We start from the raw sequence: 20,458 nt of genomic DNA, 5'->3' as shown, positions 1-20,458 counted from the left end.
ATGCTCACAGTTCCAAAAATACACCTGAAAAACTCAACAGCGGTGTCTCAAGAAATCATGACCCGGTTGCTCAAAATAATCCTGAGACCTTGTTGTGAGCCGTTTCATGTAGGAGCTACTTTGTTTCTACTGAATTGCACCCAGCAACCACATCAGTATGCTGGCTCGCTCAGTGGCGAGGAGGATGCCATTAATGTTTGCATGTAAGCCTCTCATCCGTGAGTAGATGCACACTTCCTTCTGTGTGGTGATATATTTGGCAGGTGTAGTTTGGTAGAAAGAGTGACTGGGTCTTGATTTCTGGAAAGAGACATTGCTGTTGAGTTTTTAAAATGTATTTTTTGGCACCACAACTGCCATCTAGTTCCATTATATTGGAGAAAAGGCAGACGGCTCATTATACACTAATGAAAACATTTATATGAATATTAAATTCCATTTCTGCCAACAGACCCTCCTAAATGTTACACACTTAACCTTTAAGCTTCTCCTACTATTGTAGCACAACACTTCCCACGCAGTTGTTTTATGACAAGGTAGTCCATCTCTTAGAAAAACCACACACTCCTCCCCTTCCTGGCTTTAAACGTGAAATGATCTTGCAGAAAGCGTTGCATTTCATTCACTGTAGCTCAACAACAATCGAATGAATGGCAAATAGAAAGGGTTGGAATTAAGACAGAAAAAACTGGAAGCTTCAAAGTGGTGATTATGACATGGCTCTTGTGGTACTAATGGAATTAATAAAACTATTAGTAACAAATTAACACAGCAGAGAAATAGAAGAAAGCATCAGCTCATCAGTGCGGAGTCAACATTCAGATTCAGAAGAAAATAAAATAGACTGAAACCAGGAAGAGAAACTAAAACAACAACAGCACTTAACACATGAATGACCTGGTCAAATCACTTTTAATGACTACATTAACTTTGATCCTCACTGACACATATTCATATAATGAAAAGTCATTAAAGCAAAACTACAGTAAAAACACATGAAGATCTTGTCTATAATGCATTATGAGCACATTCAAATACATTATAATGCATGTAAAAGGCTTTATAAAAACCTATTTAAATGTTTATAATCAAATATGACAATTTTTTACAAGCTTTACAAAGTATTATAAATGGTGGGCATAATTTATTATAAGTTTAGCATTCATAATGCTTTATAGCTCCATGCCAACAGTGTTTGAAAGAAGAATCTGAGTCCTGGGTTACACAGCAGATTATAGTTACTATAACTTTAGTCAGTTATTAAGTCTCATAGAGAATTGCTCTAACATATCGTAACACGTTATAAATCGAAGGTTCTGAAGTAGAAAAATTTCTTATAAACATCAATAATACACTGTAGCATGAAATTGCGGCACTATCTGAGGTTATTATGATGTTTATAAGACGTTATTGCATTTCATCAAAAGGAATATATAATCTGTTGTAGTACACTAGAGAAGTTCTCTATGTGTCTTTATATCAGCTAAAGTCATGGTTGTTAAAATGTTCTGTGTAAACCAGGATTCTTCTTTCAAACACTTGTCACTCTGACATGGACCTATAATGCATTATGAATGCCGAGCTCACAGTTTTATTACACATTTTCCACCAATTAAAATACTTAATAAACCTTGTTAAAACTTGTAAAAGTCTCTATGAAACTTTATAACTGACTGCATTATGAATGCTGAACTTATAATACATTGTGTCCACCACTTATAACACGGTATAAACAGGTTAGAAGTTGTCATGCATGAGTATGAACATTTATAATGAGTTTTATAAAGCTTTATAATGTCTTATAAATGTGCTTATATGCATTGTAGGGATGGCCTTCACAGACAGTGTTTTATTTTAATCACAAGTAGTAATATATCTTAATTATATTTGCTCTTTGGTTTCAGTCAGTTTCTTTGATCTGCTGATTTTAAATTATATTTGTTTTTTGTTTAATTAGTTTTTTGGTTTGTGTTCTTTGTAATTCACTTGATTACCTCTTATGTAATGACTCAGATGTCTTGATTAACCTCCTTCTGTTTGTAGTTTTTTTTTTTTTTTTAACAATGGATTCTATACATTTTTTATACTAGGGCTGCAACTAGTGATTTTCATAGTCAGTTGATAAATCAATTATTAGCTGTTTGTTTATAAAACATCAGAAAACAGTGAAAAATGTTTCCCAAAGTCCAAAATTACATCCTCAAATGTTTTGTTTTGTCCACAACCCAAAGATATTCAGTTTACTGTCAGAGAGGAGTAAAGAAACCAGAAAATATTCACATTTAAGAAGCTGGAATCAGATCATTTTGATTTTTTCCCTTCAAAATTTACTCAAACTGATTAACTGATTATCAAAATGGTTGGCGATTCATTTAATAATCGCTTAATAATCAGTTACTTTTAATGGTTGCAGCTCTACTTATACAATTATTATACTCTTATCAATCAGTGATAGACAGTATGGAATTTATTGTATTAAATAGATGAAATATGATAGAATCTGAGATTTAAAGCCTGCTAAATATAGCCATCCCTCCTTATAAGGTCGGGGGCTGAACTCTGTCTGAGCAGCAGGTGAATTGTGGGAAGCCAGAGTAAATAAGAAGCTCTTCCTTTTCCTTATCATCCCTGCAGTGTAGCTGCTCACTGACCAGTCATGCAGATCTGTGGTTGCACAGGACATGCACGCACACACACACACACACGCACACACACACACACACACACACACACACACACACACGGTGACAGGTGGTGGTCATTTATCAGACGGACTATAATGAGAGCATTAATCCAAGCCTGTGGAATGAGGTCAGAAATACCCTGAGTCACCAAGCCTTTCCAGCAGGCCGACTCTGCAACTCAGCCCTGCTGCGTGCACGAGCGTGTGTGCGTGCCTGCGTTTGTGTTTGTAGTCCACTACACAACGCTTGTTTACTGTCTCTGCAGGTAAAGCCCAGTGATGCAACACTGACTCAGCGGGTACCAGAGATCTTGTTTCCATGGCGCAGCGTGGTTGTCAGGGGCGATGGAACTCTGAGGCGGGTGAAGAGGGACTGGGTCATTCCGCCTATCAACGTCCCCGAGAACTCACGAGGACAGTTCCCCGAGGACCTAGTCAGAGTAAGACACACACACAAACACAAACACACACATAAAAGCAAGGCTGTCTTACGGTAGTTGTGAGGACCTTTTACTGAGCCCTAAAGCAAGGAAACGAGCAAAATAACCGTCATATAGCACATTTATTCCAAGAGAAATACAAAGAAGCAAAGAAATAAAGGCACATCCAACTCTAGCTGTAATTAAAACAATCAAATGCAATTTAAAAAGGCAACCATAACAAAGTAAAGCTAATCAAATGCAGACGAAACAAGAGAATGTTAGTCTGCTTTCAGATGTTAACGTTACGGCAGCCCTAATGCAATCTGACAGAGTCTTCCAGCAGCTGGGAGCATAAAGAGCTAAAAGCAGCTTCACCAACGTTGCATTTAACCCTTGCAGTACTCAAAGGCCCGTACCAGATGACCTCAGAGGTCTGACGGGCCTGTCAGAGACGTACCGCGGAGCAAAGGCAGCTCAGAGCTCCTCAGACAAGAAGCTGAATTTAAGTATGAATTGGAAGCCGATGCAGACATCTGAAAAGTGTTGTAACATGGTGAAATTTTCTCTTCTTAAAACTTTGGAAGGAGCATTCTAAATGAACTGTAGTCAAGCCCACAGTCTTTGTAGGCTGAACAGTGAGAATTGCAATACCCAGCTGGAGATAAAAGCATGAACTAGTGTGCATCCACCTGAGAAAAGAAAACTTACTTAAGATACATTACTTAAAGGAATAGTTCACCTGAAAATGAAAATTCAGTCATTATCTCCTCACTCTCATGCTGATTGAAGGTCGGGCCTAAAGCCCCAACATGCCAGGCTGACTTGAAAGATGTCATTTGCTTTGTAACTTTGTTTAGAAAGGTGCTGTATAAATAAAGTTTATTAATATTATGTCATTAAGGTAGTATATTATGCATCTCACACACATTGGCATGTCTATTATTGTCTGTGCTCACAGCCTGTCCTTCTGAATACGTACATGTAAAGGATAATGTACAGTGAGCAGGTCATTATTGCTAAATAAACCCCGACAGGGTGATGCAGGATCCTGACGTGAAGCAGAGGGGTCTTGAATCAGCCTGAAAGGGTTTATTTTGCAATAATGACCTGCTCATTGTACATTATACTGCTTATTACATGGTTACTTACAAAAAAAAGAAGATTGGTCAATCACAACATTTTAATCTGTAATTTCTTTTTATCACATGGCTTTGTTGAATACTTTATTCTGATTGGTCAGTTGCAGCATTCAAATGTCTAATCTTTATAACAGACTGTTCATATGAAGAACAGCCTGTTGCTGTGGACACAGTTGTAATCTTAGACTCTGGAAGAACAATAAAATAATTGTGAAATCACTAAAATCATTTTAAAATTAAATTTTTGTCAAATTATCGATTGTTTGGTACATAACCATGTAACAGGCGGGATAATGTACAGCAAGCAGGTGATTATTGTGAAATTAAGCTATAAAATGGTATTAAAATTAATATTTTGTGTCACATAAATGTGTGCCGAGTATTTTTTTTTTTTTGGTAAGTATGCATGTAATAAGTGGGATAATGAACAGTGAGCAGGTCATTATTGTGAAATAAACCCCTTCAAGATGATTCAAGACCTGCATCATAATGTTGGGGTTTATTTCACAATAAAGACCAGCTCACTGTACATTGTCCCTTACATAACAGACCTTAGAATGGTGTAATTGACCAATCAGAATCGAGCATTTAACAAAGCCTTGTAATGAATGTGTTTATGTGTTTTTGAGATCTCTTGTGAATGTTTAGTCTGTTTGTATGAGTACTGGATTATTATGTGTACTTCCATCCCCTTTCACCTAAAACCCTGCAGAAAACACTGCTTTCTCTTTTAACTGGATGAAAAGTTCAGCTCAGTTATTTTGCTGCAGTTAAACCTCAGATGATTGTTGCAGTTAAAAGGTGCTCTATTTGAGTTTGCAGTTTAATCTCCATATTCATCCTCTTGTCTTCCCGTGTTTTGTAAACACAGTCGTGTGCATGTCGAGCCCTGTCTTTACAGAGCTGCCTGTCTCTCCCTTTGTTTTGATCATATGGACAGCGTGCAGGATATTAATGGTGCACCAGGCATCACAGTTTATTTTGACTTCAGCTCAGATCAGATTTTCTGTAGTTATGTAGCAGCAGCAGCCTCCAGCATTTGCTGAGTGTTGCCTGTGCAAGCCTAAAGTCATACTGACATATGAGACACATCCAGGTCAAGCTCAGAAAGTTTAGCTTCACTTGTATATTATTATATTTTTACCTTTAAACAGACAGTCGTGCTTACTGTGGGGGGAATATATCTCCCAGAATACACCGACAGCAGATCGTCTTTTCCTGTTTACAGTAAATTAACTGTAAATATTTTCCCCCTTTTCCTCTCTCCTCCCTCTCTGTCTGCCTGTGCTTCAGATCCGCTCAGACCGGGATAAGAACCGTATGCTGCGTTACAGTGTGACGGGCCCCGGGGCCGACCAGCCTCCGACCGGCATCTTCATCATCAACCCGATCTCCGGCCAGCTGTCCGTCACCAAGCCTCTGGACAGAGAGCACATCTCCAACTTCCATGTAAGAATCTCCACCTGGTCAAACACTGAACATTTCAGCCCAGGTCGCTGAACTTTTGAATTTGGTCTAGATTGGATAACAGCATGGTTATATCTTTCCAGTTGTTCTTACTCCTTGTGGGGGACATGAAGGGGGTTTCCACTCTTCCGCTTTTGATATTTCCCCTGTGGTCATTCTATTTATCCCCAGTGGAGATGGACAGGATCAGGGTTAGTGTTAGGAGCTGGACCAGAAGTTTTCAAATTACAGATTTTACTTTTCTGATTTCAACCCCTTTACTTGTACTGCTTCTTAAATCCAATAATTTTTATCTTAGCAAGCACTGCCTTTATTTATCTAATTGCTGATGAGATCAAGTAATACCTACCTGACACATTTTTCATTAGAACAAGTGTTTCTTGTTTGTAGTTGGTCGCCAACATGAGTAACTTAGTAGAGCTTTGAGATCTGTGTCTGAACTCGATGGGACCCAATCGGATCGGGTCAGGCCTTATTTCTCCCATATTTCACAAGCTCATGTCAGGTGCAGGTTGTACTATATTTATTTATTCATTTATTTATTCATTTTATTTTTTAGTTGTTGCCAATTCCAGTTCCCTGCATGTATTGTCCCTGTCGCTGAAACGTCTTGCTTTTTGGTGTATAGAGGGAAACTTGTTAAGGAAAATGTCGGGCTGAAATTAGCTAAGGAGGGTCAGGTTCGGTTCGGTTTCGGACATAATTTTGTCAGCATCAGACCTTGATGGGCTCAATGTTTCAGGCACAATGAAACTTCTATAACTTAGGTACAATTGCAACTGCAAGCATTATTTAACCTACAGCCTACTTTTTTTCTTGTTATCTTTCACTATTACTTTTTTACTATTAATTGCAAATTACAAATCTTTCAGGTAGGCCTTTTCCTTCCCACATTTAGAGTGAAATGCTCCCAGAATTTAACCATTTTGCTGTGGTTTGTTTACCTGTTGCAATGGGAAGATGGCTCACTCGCTACTTCCATCAGCTCAGAAAAAACTATGTCTAGTTCAGCTCGATAGCATTAAAAACACGTGAAATGATGTAACCAAAGAATTGTTGACGATTAAATTTGTCTGAAACTAATTTTGTCATTGATTTTATCGACTTCGTCAACTAATTGTTGCACCCCTAGTCTCAAATAAGTTTTTTTTTTATCTTTTTCATTCAATTTGGTTTGTTATTAAAGGTAAATAAGGGACTTCTATTGAACTGTACTCTTCAATAATAAAATCAAATTAATTTACTCCGAAAGACTGTGATAAGTTTTGATTTTCTTCTTTATTTCACCTGATAATAAGAGAATTATTCTAAATGCCCAACATGGAATTCTTAGCAACCAAGCTAAATTTTCATCTTCTAGGTCTATTGATGATTTTCCAATCATAGAAGTCAGAGGAAACAACATCACTGGGTCAGAGAAGTTTCCTGTAGACTATGATTACAGATGTTAGGTGAATCTTTACAAGTCCAGTTTTACATCAAGTTCCTTAAAATGTTGAAAGTTGACCCTGAATAAGATGAGGAACTAGAACCTGGATACAGATCATGTAAAATGCAGTTTAACACCAGCCCTAACCCGAACCCTTACACAGTCTATTTACTGAAAAGATACGAGTACATTTCAAAGCTTTACCTCCCGCTTCACTCGATGCCTCGCCACCGCGGTCGCATGTCACCCTCCTGTTTTTATTTTCATCTCTGCCGTCACTCTGTGCCGGATCTGTCCTCTCTCATGCGCAGAGATGAAGCACAAATTCTTAAAAAAAAAAAAAAAAAAACGACTCTTGGTGTTTGCTCACTATATCTAATACAGTCGCACACACATCGGAGAGCACAGTCTAACCTTTTGATCTGTAGGAATGCACACACACAGCTCACACAGGGGAGTGGAAATCTGGAGTCGCAGCAGGGTGATTTGCATTTAAGCCGTCTGATGAATATTCATGTGATTGGATGTAGTTGTCAGAGCTAGGAGCTGGGATTGGCCGGCATGTTTATTCATGAGGGAGGCTTTGGCTCTTTGAGAGCCTCATACAGATGCTTCATGCACTGTAAAGGAATGGCTTATCGAGGGTCCAAGGCCAATCAATACTTATATTCAGCATCTTTGACCATTTTATGCTAAATACATAAACCGCATAGGCCTGCTGTTTTAATTGGGAACATCAAAGACGGTTAGAACTCTTGATTTTCAAAGTGACATTATGTTCCTTGATGCTATATAAAAACTGGAAATGTTTTGTTCTTGTGTTTATTGCTCTGTAAAGACCGCTCTTTTGTCCTTTTTCAGAAGTTTTCATGATTTGATATTCCACTTACGAGCTGATTTAAAAGTTGATCTTGATTACACTCAGACCTGCAGGGACGTGCTCTCCTACACTGATGAGCATCAGACTGCAAACAAGTTGAACTGCAAGAAGAGAACTTAAGGATGACGTGTGAAGACTGCACTCTGTTGACAAAATATCAGCTCAGGAAATACAGCCTCCACTGCAGAACTGTCATTCGAAAAATGCTTGTTTGCAGCTAAATATTGATTAAAATATCTAGTAATTTGATTCAAATTACAGTTGCAATTTGTGATCTGCCGACTTATCTAAACCTCTCTTCATGGATTGGTACAAAGTTTGGTGTAAACATTAATGTTGCCCATAGGATGAATTGTAATAACTTTAGTAATAAGCTGACTTTTCATCCAGCAGCTCAAAATACTTTGGTTCATGATGAAATACCTGCAAAACTGACCATTGTTCTGCAAGTTTACACTTAAAGAGAGAAGTTCAGTTGACACAGATTAAAATGAAATCGATCACGTTCACAGTCCATATTTTTAAATTTTGGAACAAAGTTCTTTTTTTTTCTTTTCGGTAACTCAAGGGACATTGGAGTCTACATAACAACGTTATACTAAATCCGGGGTCTGCAACCTATATGATTAAAAGAGCCATTTTTGTCCCAGAAAGCAAAGAAATCTATCTAATCTGAACACATTCACATCAGTAATGAGCTTATGGAGACTCAAGACGACTAGCCGCCGTCAAAATTTAGAGGAACAAGCACCGAAAAGATGCACATTTATTTTACCAAATATTAAAAAATGTGCAACTTCTCGAGTCACTTTAAAAAATAATTGAGAAAACCTATAATTTAAAGGCAGCTGTACATCACTAATCCTTTGTTGAGATAATTTATTTTTCTTCTTTGGATAAACTTAAATCTTTGAGTTTTAGAAACCCAAACAGCTCAGTATTTCAGAAATTGTCCACAGTGAGCTCAGAACCTGATTTGTCATTTGGGTGAAAATTAAATGGCTCCAATTAAAAGTACTAAATTATTAACTGTTATTCACTGTCACTTTCATCAGTTTATTCAAGAAATATTGGAAAAGCAACTTTTTTTCTTTTCTAAACCTCTAAGATTCATGTTTTATAAGGAGAAAAGTAAATCACCTCAACAAAAGATCACGGGTCAGCAAAACGTTTTTTTAAGTTTGAAAATTTTCAAGGCAACTGACTTTTTGAATCAGACTTTTTTTTCTTTAGTGAGAGTGAACAGCCGAGGGACATTACTGAACATTTACTTCTTTATTGAACAAAAACATCCCAGTGTGAATCCATTCATTTTCTTTGTGAGTTAGAAAATGGTCAGCAGGCCACCCAGCACCCTATCAGGCGGCAGATTTTTCCTTTATCCCTGCTTTCAACTGTTTATCCTCAGTCTACCACTGAACTCATGTAGTTTCTCTGTGTTTCAGGAATCACAAGTCATTCTGTTTAACAGAACAGTTTAAAGCATTTTAGGGATGACCAAGGAATACTACAGTAGAACTCTACATTTGTGTCAGTGTCAAAAGTGGTCTTACCTCAGGTATTTAACCTGGTGTGTGTGTGTGTGTGTGTGTGTGTGTGTGTGTGTGTGTGTGTGTGTGTGTGTGTGTGTGTGTGTGTGTGTGTGTGTGTACAGTTGCGAGCCCACGCGGTGGACCTGAATGGCAATCAGGTGGAGAACCCCATCGACATCGTCATTAACGTCATCGACCAGAACGACAACAGACCAGAGTTCACACACACCATCTTTAACGGCTCCGTACCGGAGGGATCCAAGCCTGGTACCAGAACACACACACACACACACACACACACACACACACACACACACACACACACACACACACACACTTGCAAGTTGTGGACTGAACCCATATTTACTTACAGATGTAAGACTGCAACTAACAATTATTTTCATCATCGATTAATCCAACGATTATTTTCTGGATCTTCAAATCTATCCTGCAGCAATTTTCATTATTGATTAATCTGTTGATTATTTTCTTGATTAAGTAATTAGTTGTGGATGTGGCTTAGTAATGGTTAATAACTGTGACTAACTGTCAATAACTGTCAAGGATATTAACCACTATTAATAAACATTAAGAACTTTGGCTGTCAATGACTGTAAATTATGTTAATGATTGTCAATAGTGTTAATAACTGTCAATGACCATCAATCATTGTCAATGACAGATGTGTGTTGACTTGGTGTGTGTGTGTGTGTGTGTGTGTGTGTGTGTGTGTGTGTGTGTGTGACTGCAGGATCCTTCGTGATGACGGTGACTGCGGTGGACAAGGATGATCCAAAAACTGCTAATGGGATGCTGCGATATAAGATCCTCTCGCAGAATCCCCAGAGCCCCTCCTCCAACATGTTCACCATTAACAACAAGACGGGTGACATCATCACTGTGGCAGCAGGCCTCGACCGGGAGGTGTGCGTCTGTGTGTCTCTGTGCATGTGTGTCTGTGTGTATATTTGTCTCTAAACCCATATGGAGCAGCTGCTTCTCAGCCTGTGACTGTGTGTCCAGCCTGCAGTGTCTCCTGCAGTGTAAAGACAGCTTGTAGCTTTTTTTTTTTCTGCTCATATTCTTCCATCAGCGGGTCCGACAGTGTTCTGTGTCTTCTCATGCCGTTCCACTCTGATGCCAGTGTGCAATGATCATGTTTTTAAAGAGTTTTTAATCATCTCAAAATCAGTCAAGCCTGCCTGCTGCTTTTTCAAAGTTTGTCTGAAAAGTTTAGGAAATTTTAACACATCATTACATTCTTAAATCCAGCATGTAAGATTTAGGGAAATTTATGGGCAGAATATGGCAAAAATGGAGTGTAATATTAAAAGTATGTTTTCATTAGTGTGTAATCACCTGAAAATAAGAATAGTCGTATTTTTCGTCATCTTAGAATGAGCCCTTTATATCTCCAGAGGAAGCAAGTCCAGGAGAGACTGTCATGACTTGCTGGCCTGACTCTGCTTTTGATTTGCTGTACGCAAAGTCATCTGCTGAACGCCGGTCTGACTCACCGGATGCACGCCGTGGGTATAGGCCTGCCACTGTTCGCTTGTTTCGGCGACCAGTGTGCAGCGTCTGCTATGTGCAAAGTCCCCTGGAAACAAGAACTACCTCCATGCTGCAACCTTCACGCTGAAAACGGCAAATTAGCGCCAGGGACGCTAATGCTAAGAATGTAAACAAGCTATTGATGCAGTCGTTTTAATGCTACAGCTCGCCACCCGACGCACAAATTCATTAATTCATTGTCCATAACTGTTTTGAAGGGTTGCGGGGATGCTGGAGCCTGTCCTGGCTGACGCTGGGTGAGAGGCAGGGCACACCCTGGACAGTTCTCCAATTTAATTGCAGGGATGAGACAAGCTCACATTCATACCTACAGACAATTTAGACTCATCAATTAACCTGTAAACCTGCATGTCTTTGGACTGTGGGAGGAAGCTGGAGAAGCCAGAGAGAACCTAAGCAGGCATGAGGAGAAACTCAGAACCTTCTTGCTGTGAGGCGACAGTGCTAACTGCATTGGTTAAAGAAATGCAAACAAGGCAGGACGTTTTTTTTTTTTTTTCTCCTATAGCAGAACGTGTGTACATGGAGCCACCACTGAGCACTGTGGAGGGAAGTCTGGCTATAGGACACTAGCTTAACAGTAATGTTTGCCTAACTATGATGCTAACCAGTGTTACAAACTTGACAGGCCCAGGAGGAGAGCAGCTCAGTCACAGTAACTCATGTTCTTCACATTTTTTCAGGAGTCCCATGGGATTCAGGACAGGAAACAAAACAGTCAAGCAGGAATCATTATAACAATAGATCTGTTTTTTATATATATATATATATATATATATATATATATATATATATATATATATATATATATATATATATATATGTATATATATATAAAAACACGGGAGTGGGATGGGACGGGAGTTCTTCTTCAGGGACTGGGACAGAACAGGAGACAGGTGGCTACATGTACTGGGAAATGTTTGAAATTCACATTTACTAGTAACATGCATTAGGAAGTATTAAAAAGCCTTAAATTCTGCCAGAGACAGTCTCTTAAATATTCATTTATTGATTGCTGAAGTGAGGATCTAAAATTCACTCCAAGCTCTAGAATTGAATTTGAGGGCCTCAGTTATCCTGTTACAGTAATTTAGGTTTTATCTAATAAACTTAATTGGAAAAATATTATTAATTTAACTGATTAAAACTGTATTAATCAATAATTAATCTGTAGTCTAGTCTTGTTTGGTGGAGCCATTTGTTAAATAAGGAAACACAAACAAACAGAAAAAAACAAGATAAAAATGAAAATGAGGGTGAAAAATGCATGTTTTGTATCTCATTAATTATTCATGTTTAATTGATAAATTGATTGTTAGCATTTTCAACTTATCAGGTAATGAACATGGACAAAATTTGCAATCCTACGTTTAATTCAACCACTTATTTTCATTTTGTCCTAGTTTTCATTTTGAACTGAGCAGTGTGTGTTTTTACGCAGGTGGCCTTTATTTTCAAGTGATGTTTACTTTCACGTTTCAAATTTAATGAAATGTTTTCAACGTCTTAAAAGTGCTTGGACTTTGGATAAAGTCCTTGAAACTGTGTGAAATTGTACTTCTATTACTTTCATAATAAATCTCTCTATGAATAAATAGTTGGCTGGTTAGATAAAGACATAAAAAAGTCAGAGAGAGCCTAATTGATTTTGCCTTTTGTGCAAAATGAAGATGTCTCTACAGGACACTCGCAGAAAAAAATACAACCCCCCCAAAAAAACCCCCATCAAATGCCTCCATACTGCTCGCCTGGTGTAATCCAAGTCTCCTAAAAGCCCTGACATGCCGTTCACTCGCGTTGCACGCCGTCTGAACTGGTCACAGTTCACTTCAATTGTTTGGGACATTTTGCAACACTGTTTTCCTGTGAATCTTCAGCAGTGTTTTGTGAACCAAAAAAACTAAACTCGACCTTCAGTTGGTATGAAGGCGGGTAGATAATGGCTGAATTTTCATTTTTGGGTCAACTATCCCTTCAAGGTAATAAAAGTCTAAAAAATACAATCAAAACCTTTAATTTTAGAAAAGGTTGTTATTGAATTTGATCCAGGACCTTCTGAATGAATATTAAATTTGACTTTTTAAAGGTAGAATGTAATCTAGATTGTTCATTTTCTTTGGAATGGAAATTATATTGTTTCCCTTTCACAGTTATTAGAAAGGTAATTAAATTTGTGCAGGAGGTGTGCAGAAGCCTTGTTAAATCCAGCAGTCATTAGCTCTCCGAACACTATTGTTAAGCCATACTGATTGAGTCATCAGCTATGATGGTGCTTTGACACAAAGACCTTCCACTTTTCTAAAACAGTTTAATTAGATTTATATCTAACCATGATCTGCGCAGTAATATTTGAACTGTGGCTTGTTTAATATGTGTTCTACATTTGTCCAAAAACTAATGGATGGATGGACCAGTCCACATTAAATGTGGTCTGGAGCTTCTAAAGCAGGGACAGTTAACTTTCTTTGTCAGGGGCCGCTTTTGCAAAATGATAGAAGGCCAGGAGCCAGTAAATAAACAAATATAAATACTATTTATAGAAGAAAATGAAAAAGATTAAAAGGCCAGTAACTTATCTTTCTTTATTTATATAAATGAAATCCAAAATGACATCTGGGCACTGAAACAGCAAACATTCACTGGTACTAGTAATAATAATTAGAAATAACTATAAATGAAAACAGAAAGTGAACCTGAATAGAAAAAAGCGATCAAAAGTGGCAAAAATATAGACTAGCAGAATACAATACAGATACAGTACAATACAGAATAGCTGTGCTCAGGCAATATTTGGCCGATAATATTGGATCAATATATCTGTTTGGCTCTAAAAACAATAAAAACACAGCTTTGAAGAGACTTCAAACTGTTTAACACACATCTACAAGCTGATTATCCCTCTTATATTGTGGTCATTTGCCAACAGTATGGAATAAAAGCATTCACAGATTTTTGGGTGAAAGTTTTGCACTCAAAGTCAAAAGTTATGAAGCAAGAGCTTACAGTTGTCATGACAAGGAATAATTCTAGTCCCTTTACAAATAAACCTGGCTGGCTTGCCACAGTTGATAACAAGTAACACCACTTCCTAACTAGAAGAGATGCGAACGAAAAACTTCACATACACACAAACAATCCATGTCGCAGCGGCACATTTGAGACTCCTCCCTCTCTAGATGAGTACCTCAGGAGTTATTTATTCATAACTAACTAATTCCTTCCAACCCTCGTCCTTTTTGAGGATATTCCTATAAAAAGTCTGCTGTGAAGCATATAAAAGGTACCGCTTCTTCTCAGCCTCGTTAATCGGTCTCTCGTCCTTCCTTTGACCGCTTAAATGAGGGAAAACAGAAAACAGGTTGGAGGTGCATGAAACGTGGCTGAAGCAGAGCCCGGGCAAGTCTGTTTGCTGACCCACGGAGCAGGCTGGGAAAACTGAACCAATCAGCTGTTGGCATGTTCACATCACCTCCAGTTAGGAAGTGGCGTGAGCTTTGACTGCTGTGCTCTGTAATGATACTATTGTTACAAGTTGGGTAGCAGATTAATATTGAACTGAACTGTGTGGGTGCGTTAAATGGCTTTAATGCACAACTGCCAGCCAATCAGAAAAGAGTATTCACACAGATTTTTATTGTTCGAATAATTAGAAAGTGATTGGAGGGCCACCCAGCACCTTATTGGGGGCCAGTTGGCCCACGGGCCACAAATTGACCATCACTCATCTAAATAAAAAGCACCTGAGTCTGTCTCTCCAGTTGTTGATGCTTTTTGTTCTCTGTCTGTTTGCAGAAAGTCACCCAGTACACCCTGATCATCCAGGCTACAGACATGGAGGGAAACCCCACCTACGGCCTGTCCAACACGGCCACCACCGTCATCAGGATCACTGATGTCAACGACAATCCCCCAGAATTCACCACGGACACAGTATGTCCACATACACACACACCCACACACATGCAGAGAAAATCTATTGGCTCTAAAACTGCACCGAGGCTCTGTTCTCCTAAACGGCAGTGAAGCTCTCCGAGTTTTTATTGGTTGTGGCAGATGGTGGAGGAGTGAAAAGCCAATGAAACGTCCAATATGTTTATCTTCCTCAGTAAAGCTGAGCAGGTTGGACAGGGAGGAGCGGTGTTTGCGGGGAAAGTGCTCTTTATTTTGGGAAACAGAAGCACTTATCTGTGCTGTGAGACAGAAGCAATCATCTCCGCCTCGCTCTCATTAGTTTACAGTCTTTTTACTGAGGTATTAATGAGTTCCTGTTTATTTTGGTGTTAGCCTAAATATTCTGCAGAGCTCTAATGAGTCTTCCTGTCTGTCTCTGTCAGTTCTTCGGGGAGGTTCATGAGAACAGGGTGAACGTCATCGTCACCAACCTGACTGTGACGGATAAAGACCAGCCTCACACCCAGGCCTGGAGCGCCGTGTACCGCATCATCGCCGGAGACCCCTCCGGCCGCTTCTCCATCCCCACTGACCCCACCACCAACGAGGGCCTCCTCACTGTGGTCAAGGTGGGATTGGTCTCCACGATTTGTTTTCACTGACGATTTATCTCTTGATTAATCAATTAGTTGTTTGGTCCTTTAAATGTCAGAAAATAGTGAAAAGGGTTGATCAAAGTCCAAGATGACATTCTGAAATGTCTTGTTTTGTCTAAAACTCAAAAATATTCAGTTATATTCAAGAAACCAAAGCATATTCACATTTAAGAAGCTGAAAGCAGAGAATTTTGACTTTTTTCCTTAAAATATCACCCAAATTGATAAATCCATTATCAAAATTGTTGGCGATTATTTTAAAAATTGATTCATATTTGAGTAATTCTTGCCGCTCTGAGGGGCGCACTACGAAGCAAGACTGATGCGTTAGCAAGGTAGAATTGAAAGAGCGCCATGGTAACATATACATCAGACTGGTATGCCCATTTTGGGGTATAGAAAACCAAAGATCCCATTGACAGCAATATATTTTTACGTGTTTTTAAATTACAGTTATGACACATTTATATGGATTAGACATGTCTAAGAATTATTCTGTGACCTTGCCTGAACCGGAGTGTTTGTGATATCTTGATAAATTAAGTCAGCCTTCAGTCCTTCCAAATGGATCGGTGAGCCAACACCGTGATCAGACATCGATTATACTGAATTACCAGGTATCATTAGTCAAAGTGTTGTCTGTAAATAACAAAACATATCGATAGAAAACTTTTGATTTAAGTTAGGTCGAGATTTAGTCAGAGACGACAGTCTCTCTGATGCTGCCGTAGTATAACATTATGACTGAACTCCAGCAGCCTCACACGCTCTCTATTTGTAGGAACAATTACAGTTCTTTGGAGGCTCAGACATTCTTATTTCTCTCTTTTTTGGTATCCTTTCCTTTCCAGGAAGGATGGAGAACCAGAGATAGTGATGGATTTGTATGTTTATTGATTGTTGGCATTTCCCTATCTTTTCCATTATGTGAAATCCCAGAAGGGGGCGTGGCTTGCTGTATGACGTGCTGCTGGTGTCATGTATGCTGAACTCATATTCTGGTCGGCAGCAGGTTATGATCAGAGTTTCACATTAAATCGGCTGTAAAAGCACAGCTCCTTAACTAGCTAATAAAACTGTGCTACAGCAGCACAAACTGTGCATCAACATGTTTGGTGCTGCAGAAAAATCATTTTTTCCTGTTTGCTTCAGGTCAGATTGCCACTTTAAATTTTACACAGCAGACCATCCACACACTAAAATAATAATGAAGCAGCTACAGACACTTCCAATGATGTTTTTAAGCTCCAGCCTGATTCTGCACCGCTGATACTGCAGCTCAGAACACTGATTAGAAAATCGATTAGTCTATCCTGTTTATCACAGATAATATTCAATCAGTAACATACATTTTACTTTGAATCCAAAAAAAAAAACTAAAGTGATTTCCACTTAATTATGAGACTGTCATGTTTAAATACTGTAATTGTTTAATGTGCAGTTGTCAAGTTAGAAATAAAATGCAGACAGTAACAGCACATTGAGTCAGTTAGTAATTTTCTCCCAGCAATCCTCTCTTGCCTTATCTGAGGCAACACTGTTGCTTTTTGCAACACAATTACATATTTTTTTATATTTTCCATAGTTCTCCAATATGATAACATGTTACTCTTGACTGAGGTGGGCAGCTCGCAATCGCTCCGCTTTGTGTGGAAGAAGAGTCAAATGATGCGCCAAACGCCCCTTTGTATGTGACCACACACAAGTCTCAAGATGAAAGCCTGAGTTAACAAACAAAGTTGATAAGCACCATCGTGACAATCTGTTATTTCTGACTGAGGTTTTAGGGTTTGTCGAGCAAGCTCATGCAAAGAAAGCCCGGCTCTGTTGAGCTTTCTTTGTAGTACAGCCCTCTGGTCTCCACAACACACACACACACACACACACACACACACACACACACACACACACACACAGACAGAGTTCTATTCCTTACAGTACTTTCAGAATGCAAACAGCCACTGTCTCAAAATTCAGGGAACTTAGATCAATAGCTCTTGTGTTGCTTCCCTTGCTGTTTCTGTGGTTGCCAGGGTCGCATGGCAAGCCACAGCCGCAAGCTGAGAAAGTCGAACCATCATAAAATCCAAATGCAACGGCAAAGAACTGTGCACATCATGAGGGCTGCAGCCAGCCTCTCTCTTCTCGCCGTTGTTTACATTCATGCATGCAGGAGGAAATATTGGGTTTACACGAGCAGCAGTGAGACGCTGTAGGAGAGTGAACAGTAAACAATGAGACTGATATCAGTGAAATCAAATTACACTTTTTGCATGTATCGTTTCCTGTAAAGCCCCCTTGCATGTGTAGGTAATTTGAATCCAGCATTGGAATGGCGGACTCCGCCACTCACAATAAACACACCAATATACAGAGGCAATTACTGGATGTAAAAACATTGAATGATACAGCGCAAAAACATTCACGCCATAAATAGATTTGATACAAAAAGAATTTGAAGTGTTATAACTGTAAAGGAGCATTTCAGCATTTTGAGAAATATCCTTGTTATCTTTCTCAATGAGGATGTTTTATTGGTTCAAATAATTCTAGTGACTGTGTTAAAACAGCTAATTTTTTATTATTAGTGTATTAAGACATCATGCATAAATGTGAAAGATTAAGGAAACATCTGTCCAGCGACAACAGATGAATAGCCTTTTGGCTAACTTTTGGCTGACTCTTGGGGCTTTCCACTGGCACTTTTGGCCGCGCTGAGTCAAACTGCTGTGATTTCCATTACCACTTTTATTGCACAGAGCTACCCCCGAGCCACGCCCGAGACGGACCAACTCTAGAGCGGGGCCAAAACGAGCCCGAGCCATCTCCAAGCAGGCTGCAGTGATGTCTTGCAGACTGCGGCCGACCCGTGACGACCCTCCATTCTCTCCCTCGAACAAGTGTGATACTTGGCTTGGGTGTGTAGGAAAGCAGAGACAAAAACGTTTTCAAAAGTCAGCACTCGGAACTTTTGTAGCTTCTAAGTGAATCTCTGCTTTAAAATTTAGTTTCACTTTTGTTCCGTTGTTTGTACTTTCAGGTATTTGCTTTATTTTACTGTTTCATGTTCGCTTTCAGCTGTGTAAGAGCATGAAAATATCTCCTGTTTGTGCTGCTTCATAATAAAAGCTTTATATAATGAAACAACCAGGGACTTTTATTGTGAAGAATTCAAGGAAACAGCATGTTTATCCCAGAGACATATATGAGTGGTTTATCCACTGCTTTACAGCCGCTCACCTCGAGCTTAGCCAAGCTCATCTCTAGTTAAAAGTCACACCTTCAAGCAGGGAACCCTGTGGTAATGGAAATGCAAACCCCTGCTGCGCTGGGCTGATGGCCCAAGTCAAACCGAGTCAAGCCAGGCCAGCTCATGTGTATGGAAAAGGGCTATCTGGCACCTTTCCAGTAATGTTTATTGATGTGTAGTGTCCTTCTTAAATAAACCAATAACAACACAAAACAGAAACATATGACAGAGGTTCAGAGGTTTGTCATTTTTTTTGTCCGATAAAAGAGTAAAAAGCACAGAAATGACAAAGAATTACATTACATTACAGTTTTCATACCATCTTATACCATGAAACTTGTCTACCCCTGAAACCCTGACGTCCAGTGTATCACGTCACTGTCATCTTTTCCATCCCTTGTTGTATACAGCCGATAGACTTTGAGCTGACCCGCTCCTTCATGCTGACGGTGGAGGCGGAGAACGAGGTCGCGCTGGCCCGCGGCATCCACCTGCCCCGCCAGTCCACGGCCACCGTCTCCGTACGGATCCTGGACATCAACGAGAGCCCGGAGTTCAGCCCCAACCCCAAGCCCATCAAGCTGGAGGAAGGTCTGCCCGCCGGGTCTCTGCTCTCCACCTTCACTGCCCAGGACCCCGACCGCTTCATGAGACAAACCATCCGGTAAGACACCTGCTGGAAGCTCAAGCTTTAGGGGTTTTTATTTAGTGATGATGAGTTCAGTGACATTCAGGTGGAAGTCATAGGTGAAAAGTAAAGTGCTGCACTAAAAGTACGTGCAATTAAAATGTGCAAGTTAACTATGAAATGTTGAGCAGGTTTAAGCAGAGACTGAATGTGTCTTTCACTGTCTTTTGAAAAGATGAACCTTTGGCTATCTGAATGCTTTTTTCATCTTTTAAATTAGAATGAATTAGAATTAATTCTCAAGTCACTCTCAATGACCATCATTGACAAGGTACGACTGAAAGGAAATTAGCTTTTTAGTATATAACCTTGGACTCAGTTACAGCAGCTTTTATCTGTTTATACAATTCACATAGCTGGAACACTGCAATTAGGTTAAATGCATCATTAGGATAAAGCTCTCTTAGACTGTAAGAGTTTGGGAACAGTAGCTAACATGCCTACAGTAACAATAAGTGGTGCCGCCATGCAGCCTCATAAATATCTCAAATCACCGTTAGCATTTGTTATTTTGTTACAAAGTAGCATATGTATCACAAAAAGGACCCTGAAAAAAATTGATATTTTTAATTGAAGTATAAACAGTATTTTGTCAAACAGTGACCTGCTGCAGAGGAGACCAGGCCTTTAAATGAAGCAGGTTTATATTAGAGACAGGCCTTTATTCTTCTGTTTGATGATGATATTTGGTCATAGTATCGTATGAAGCCTCCTCGTTTGTTAGTGGTGCAAACAACGAGCCTCTTAAATAGCTTATACCATCTGTTCTGTGTGTTAATTTGTTTCAAAGTAGCATGTCACGTAAGCCGAAACTTTTTAAAAAAGGAATTAAGTTTAAGACAG

General features: G+C 39.2%; 1 protein-coding gene across 1 annotated transcript in view; it reads left to right on the top strand.

The window, feature by feature from the left end:
- Window positions 1-20,458, top strand: part of LOC146323476 (cadherin-2-like) — a 133,468-nt gene that overhangs the window by 73,246 nt on the left and 39,764 nt on the right. Inside the window, exons 4-10 of the mRNA XM_084722459.1 lie at window positions 2,950-3,123; window positions 5,538-5,693; window positions 9,675-9,819; window positions 10,304-10,476; window positions 14,923-15,060; window positions 15,465-15,650; window positions 19,338-19,591. Coding sequence (XP_084578585.1) covers window positions 2,950-3,123; window positions 5,538-5,693; window positions 9,675-9,819; window positions 10,304-10,476; window positions 14,923-15,060; window positions 15,465-15,650; window positions 19,338-19,591 — 1,226 coding nt within the window. The remainder of the gene's footprint in view (window positions 1-2,949; window positions 3,124-5,537; window positions 5,694-9,674; window positions 9,820-10,303; window positions 10,477-14,922; window positions 15,061-15,464; window positions 15,651-19,337; window positions 19,592-20,458) is intronic.

The sequence above is a fragment of the Lutjanus erythropterus genome, chromosome 7 (assembly GCF_056507025.1).
Source record: "Lutjanus erythropterus isolate fLutEry1 chromosome 7, fLutEry1.hap2, whole genome shotgun sequence".
In the NCBI taxonomy this organism is placed as follows: Eukaryota; Metazoa; Chordata; class Actinopteri; order Lutjaniformes; family Lutjanidae; genus Lutjanus; species Lutjanus erythropterus.
The sequence above is the reverse complement of the archived record's forward strand: the minus strand, read 5'-3'. Positions and strand labels throughout refer to the sequence as shown.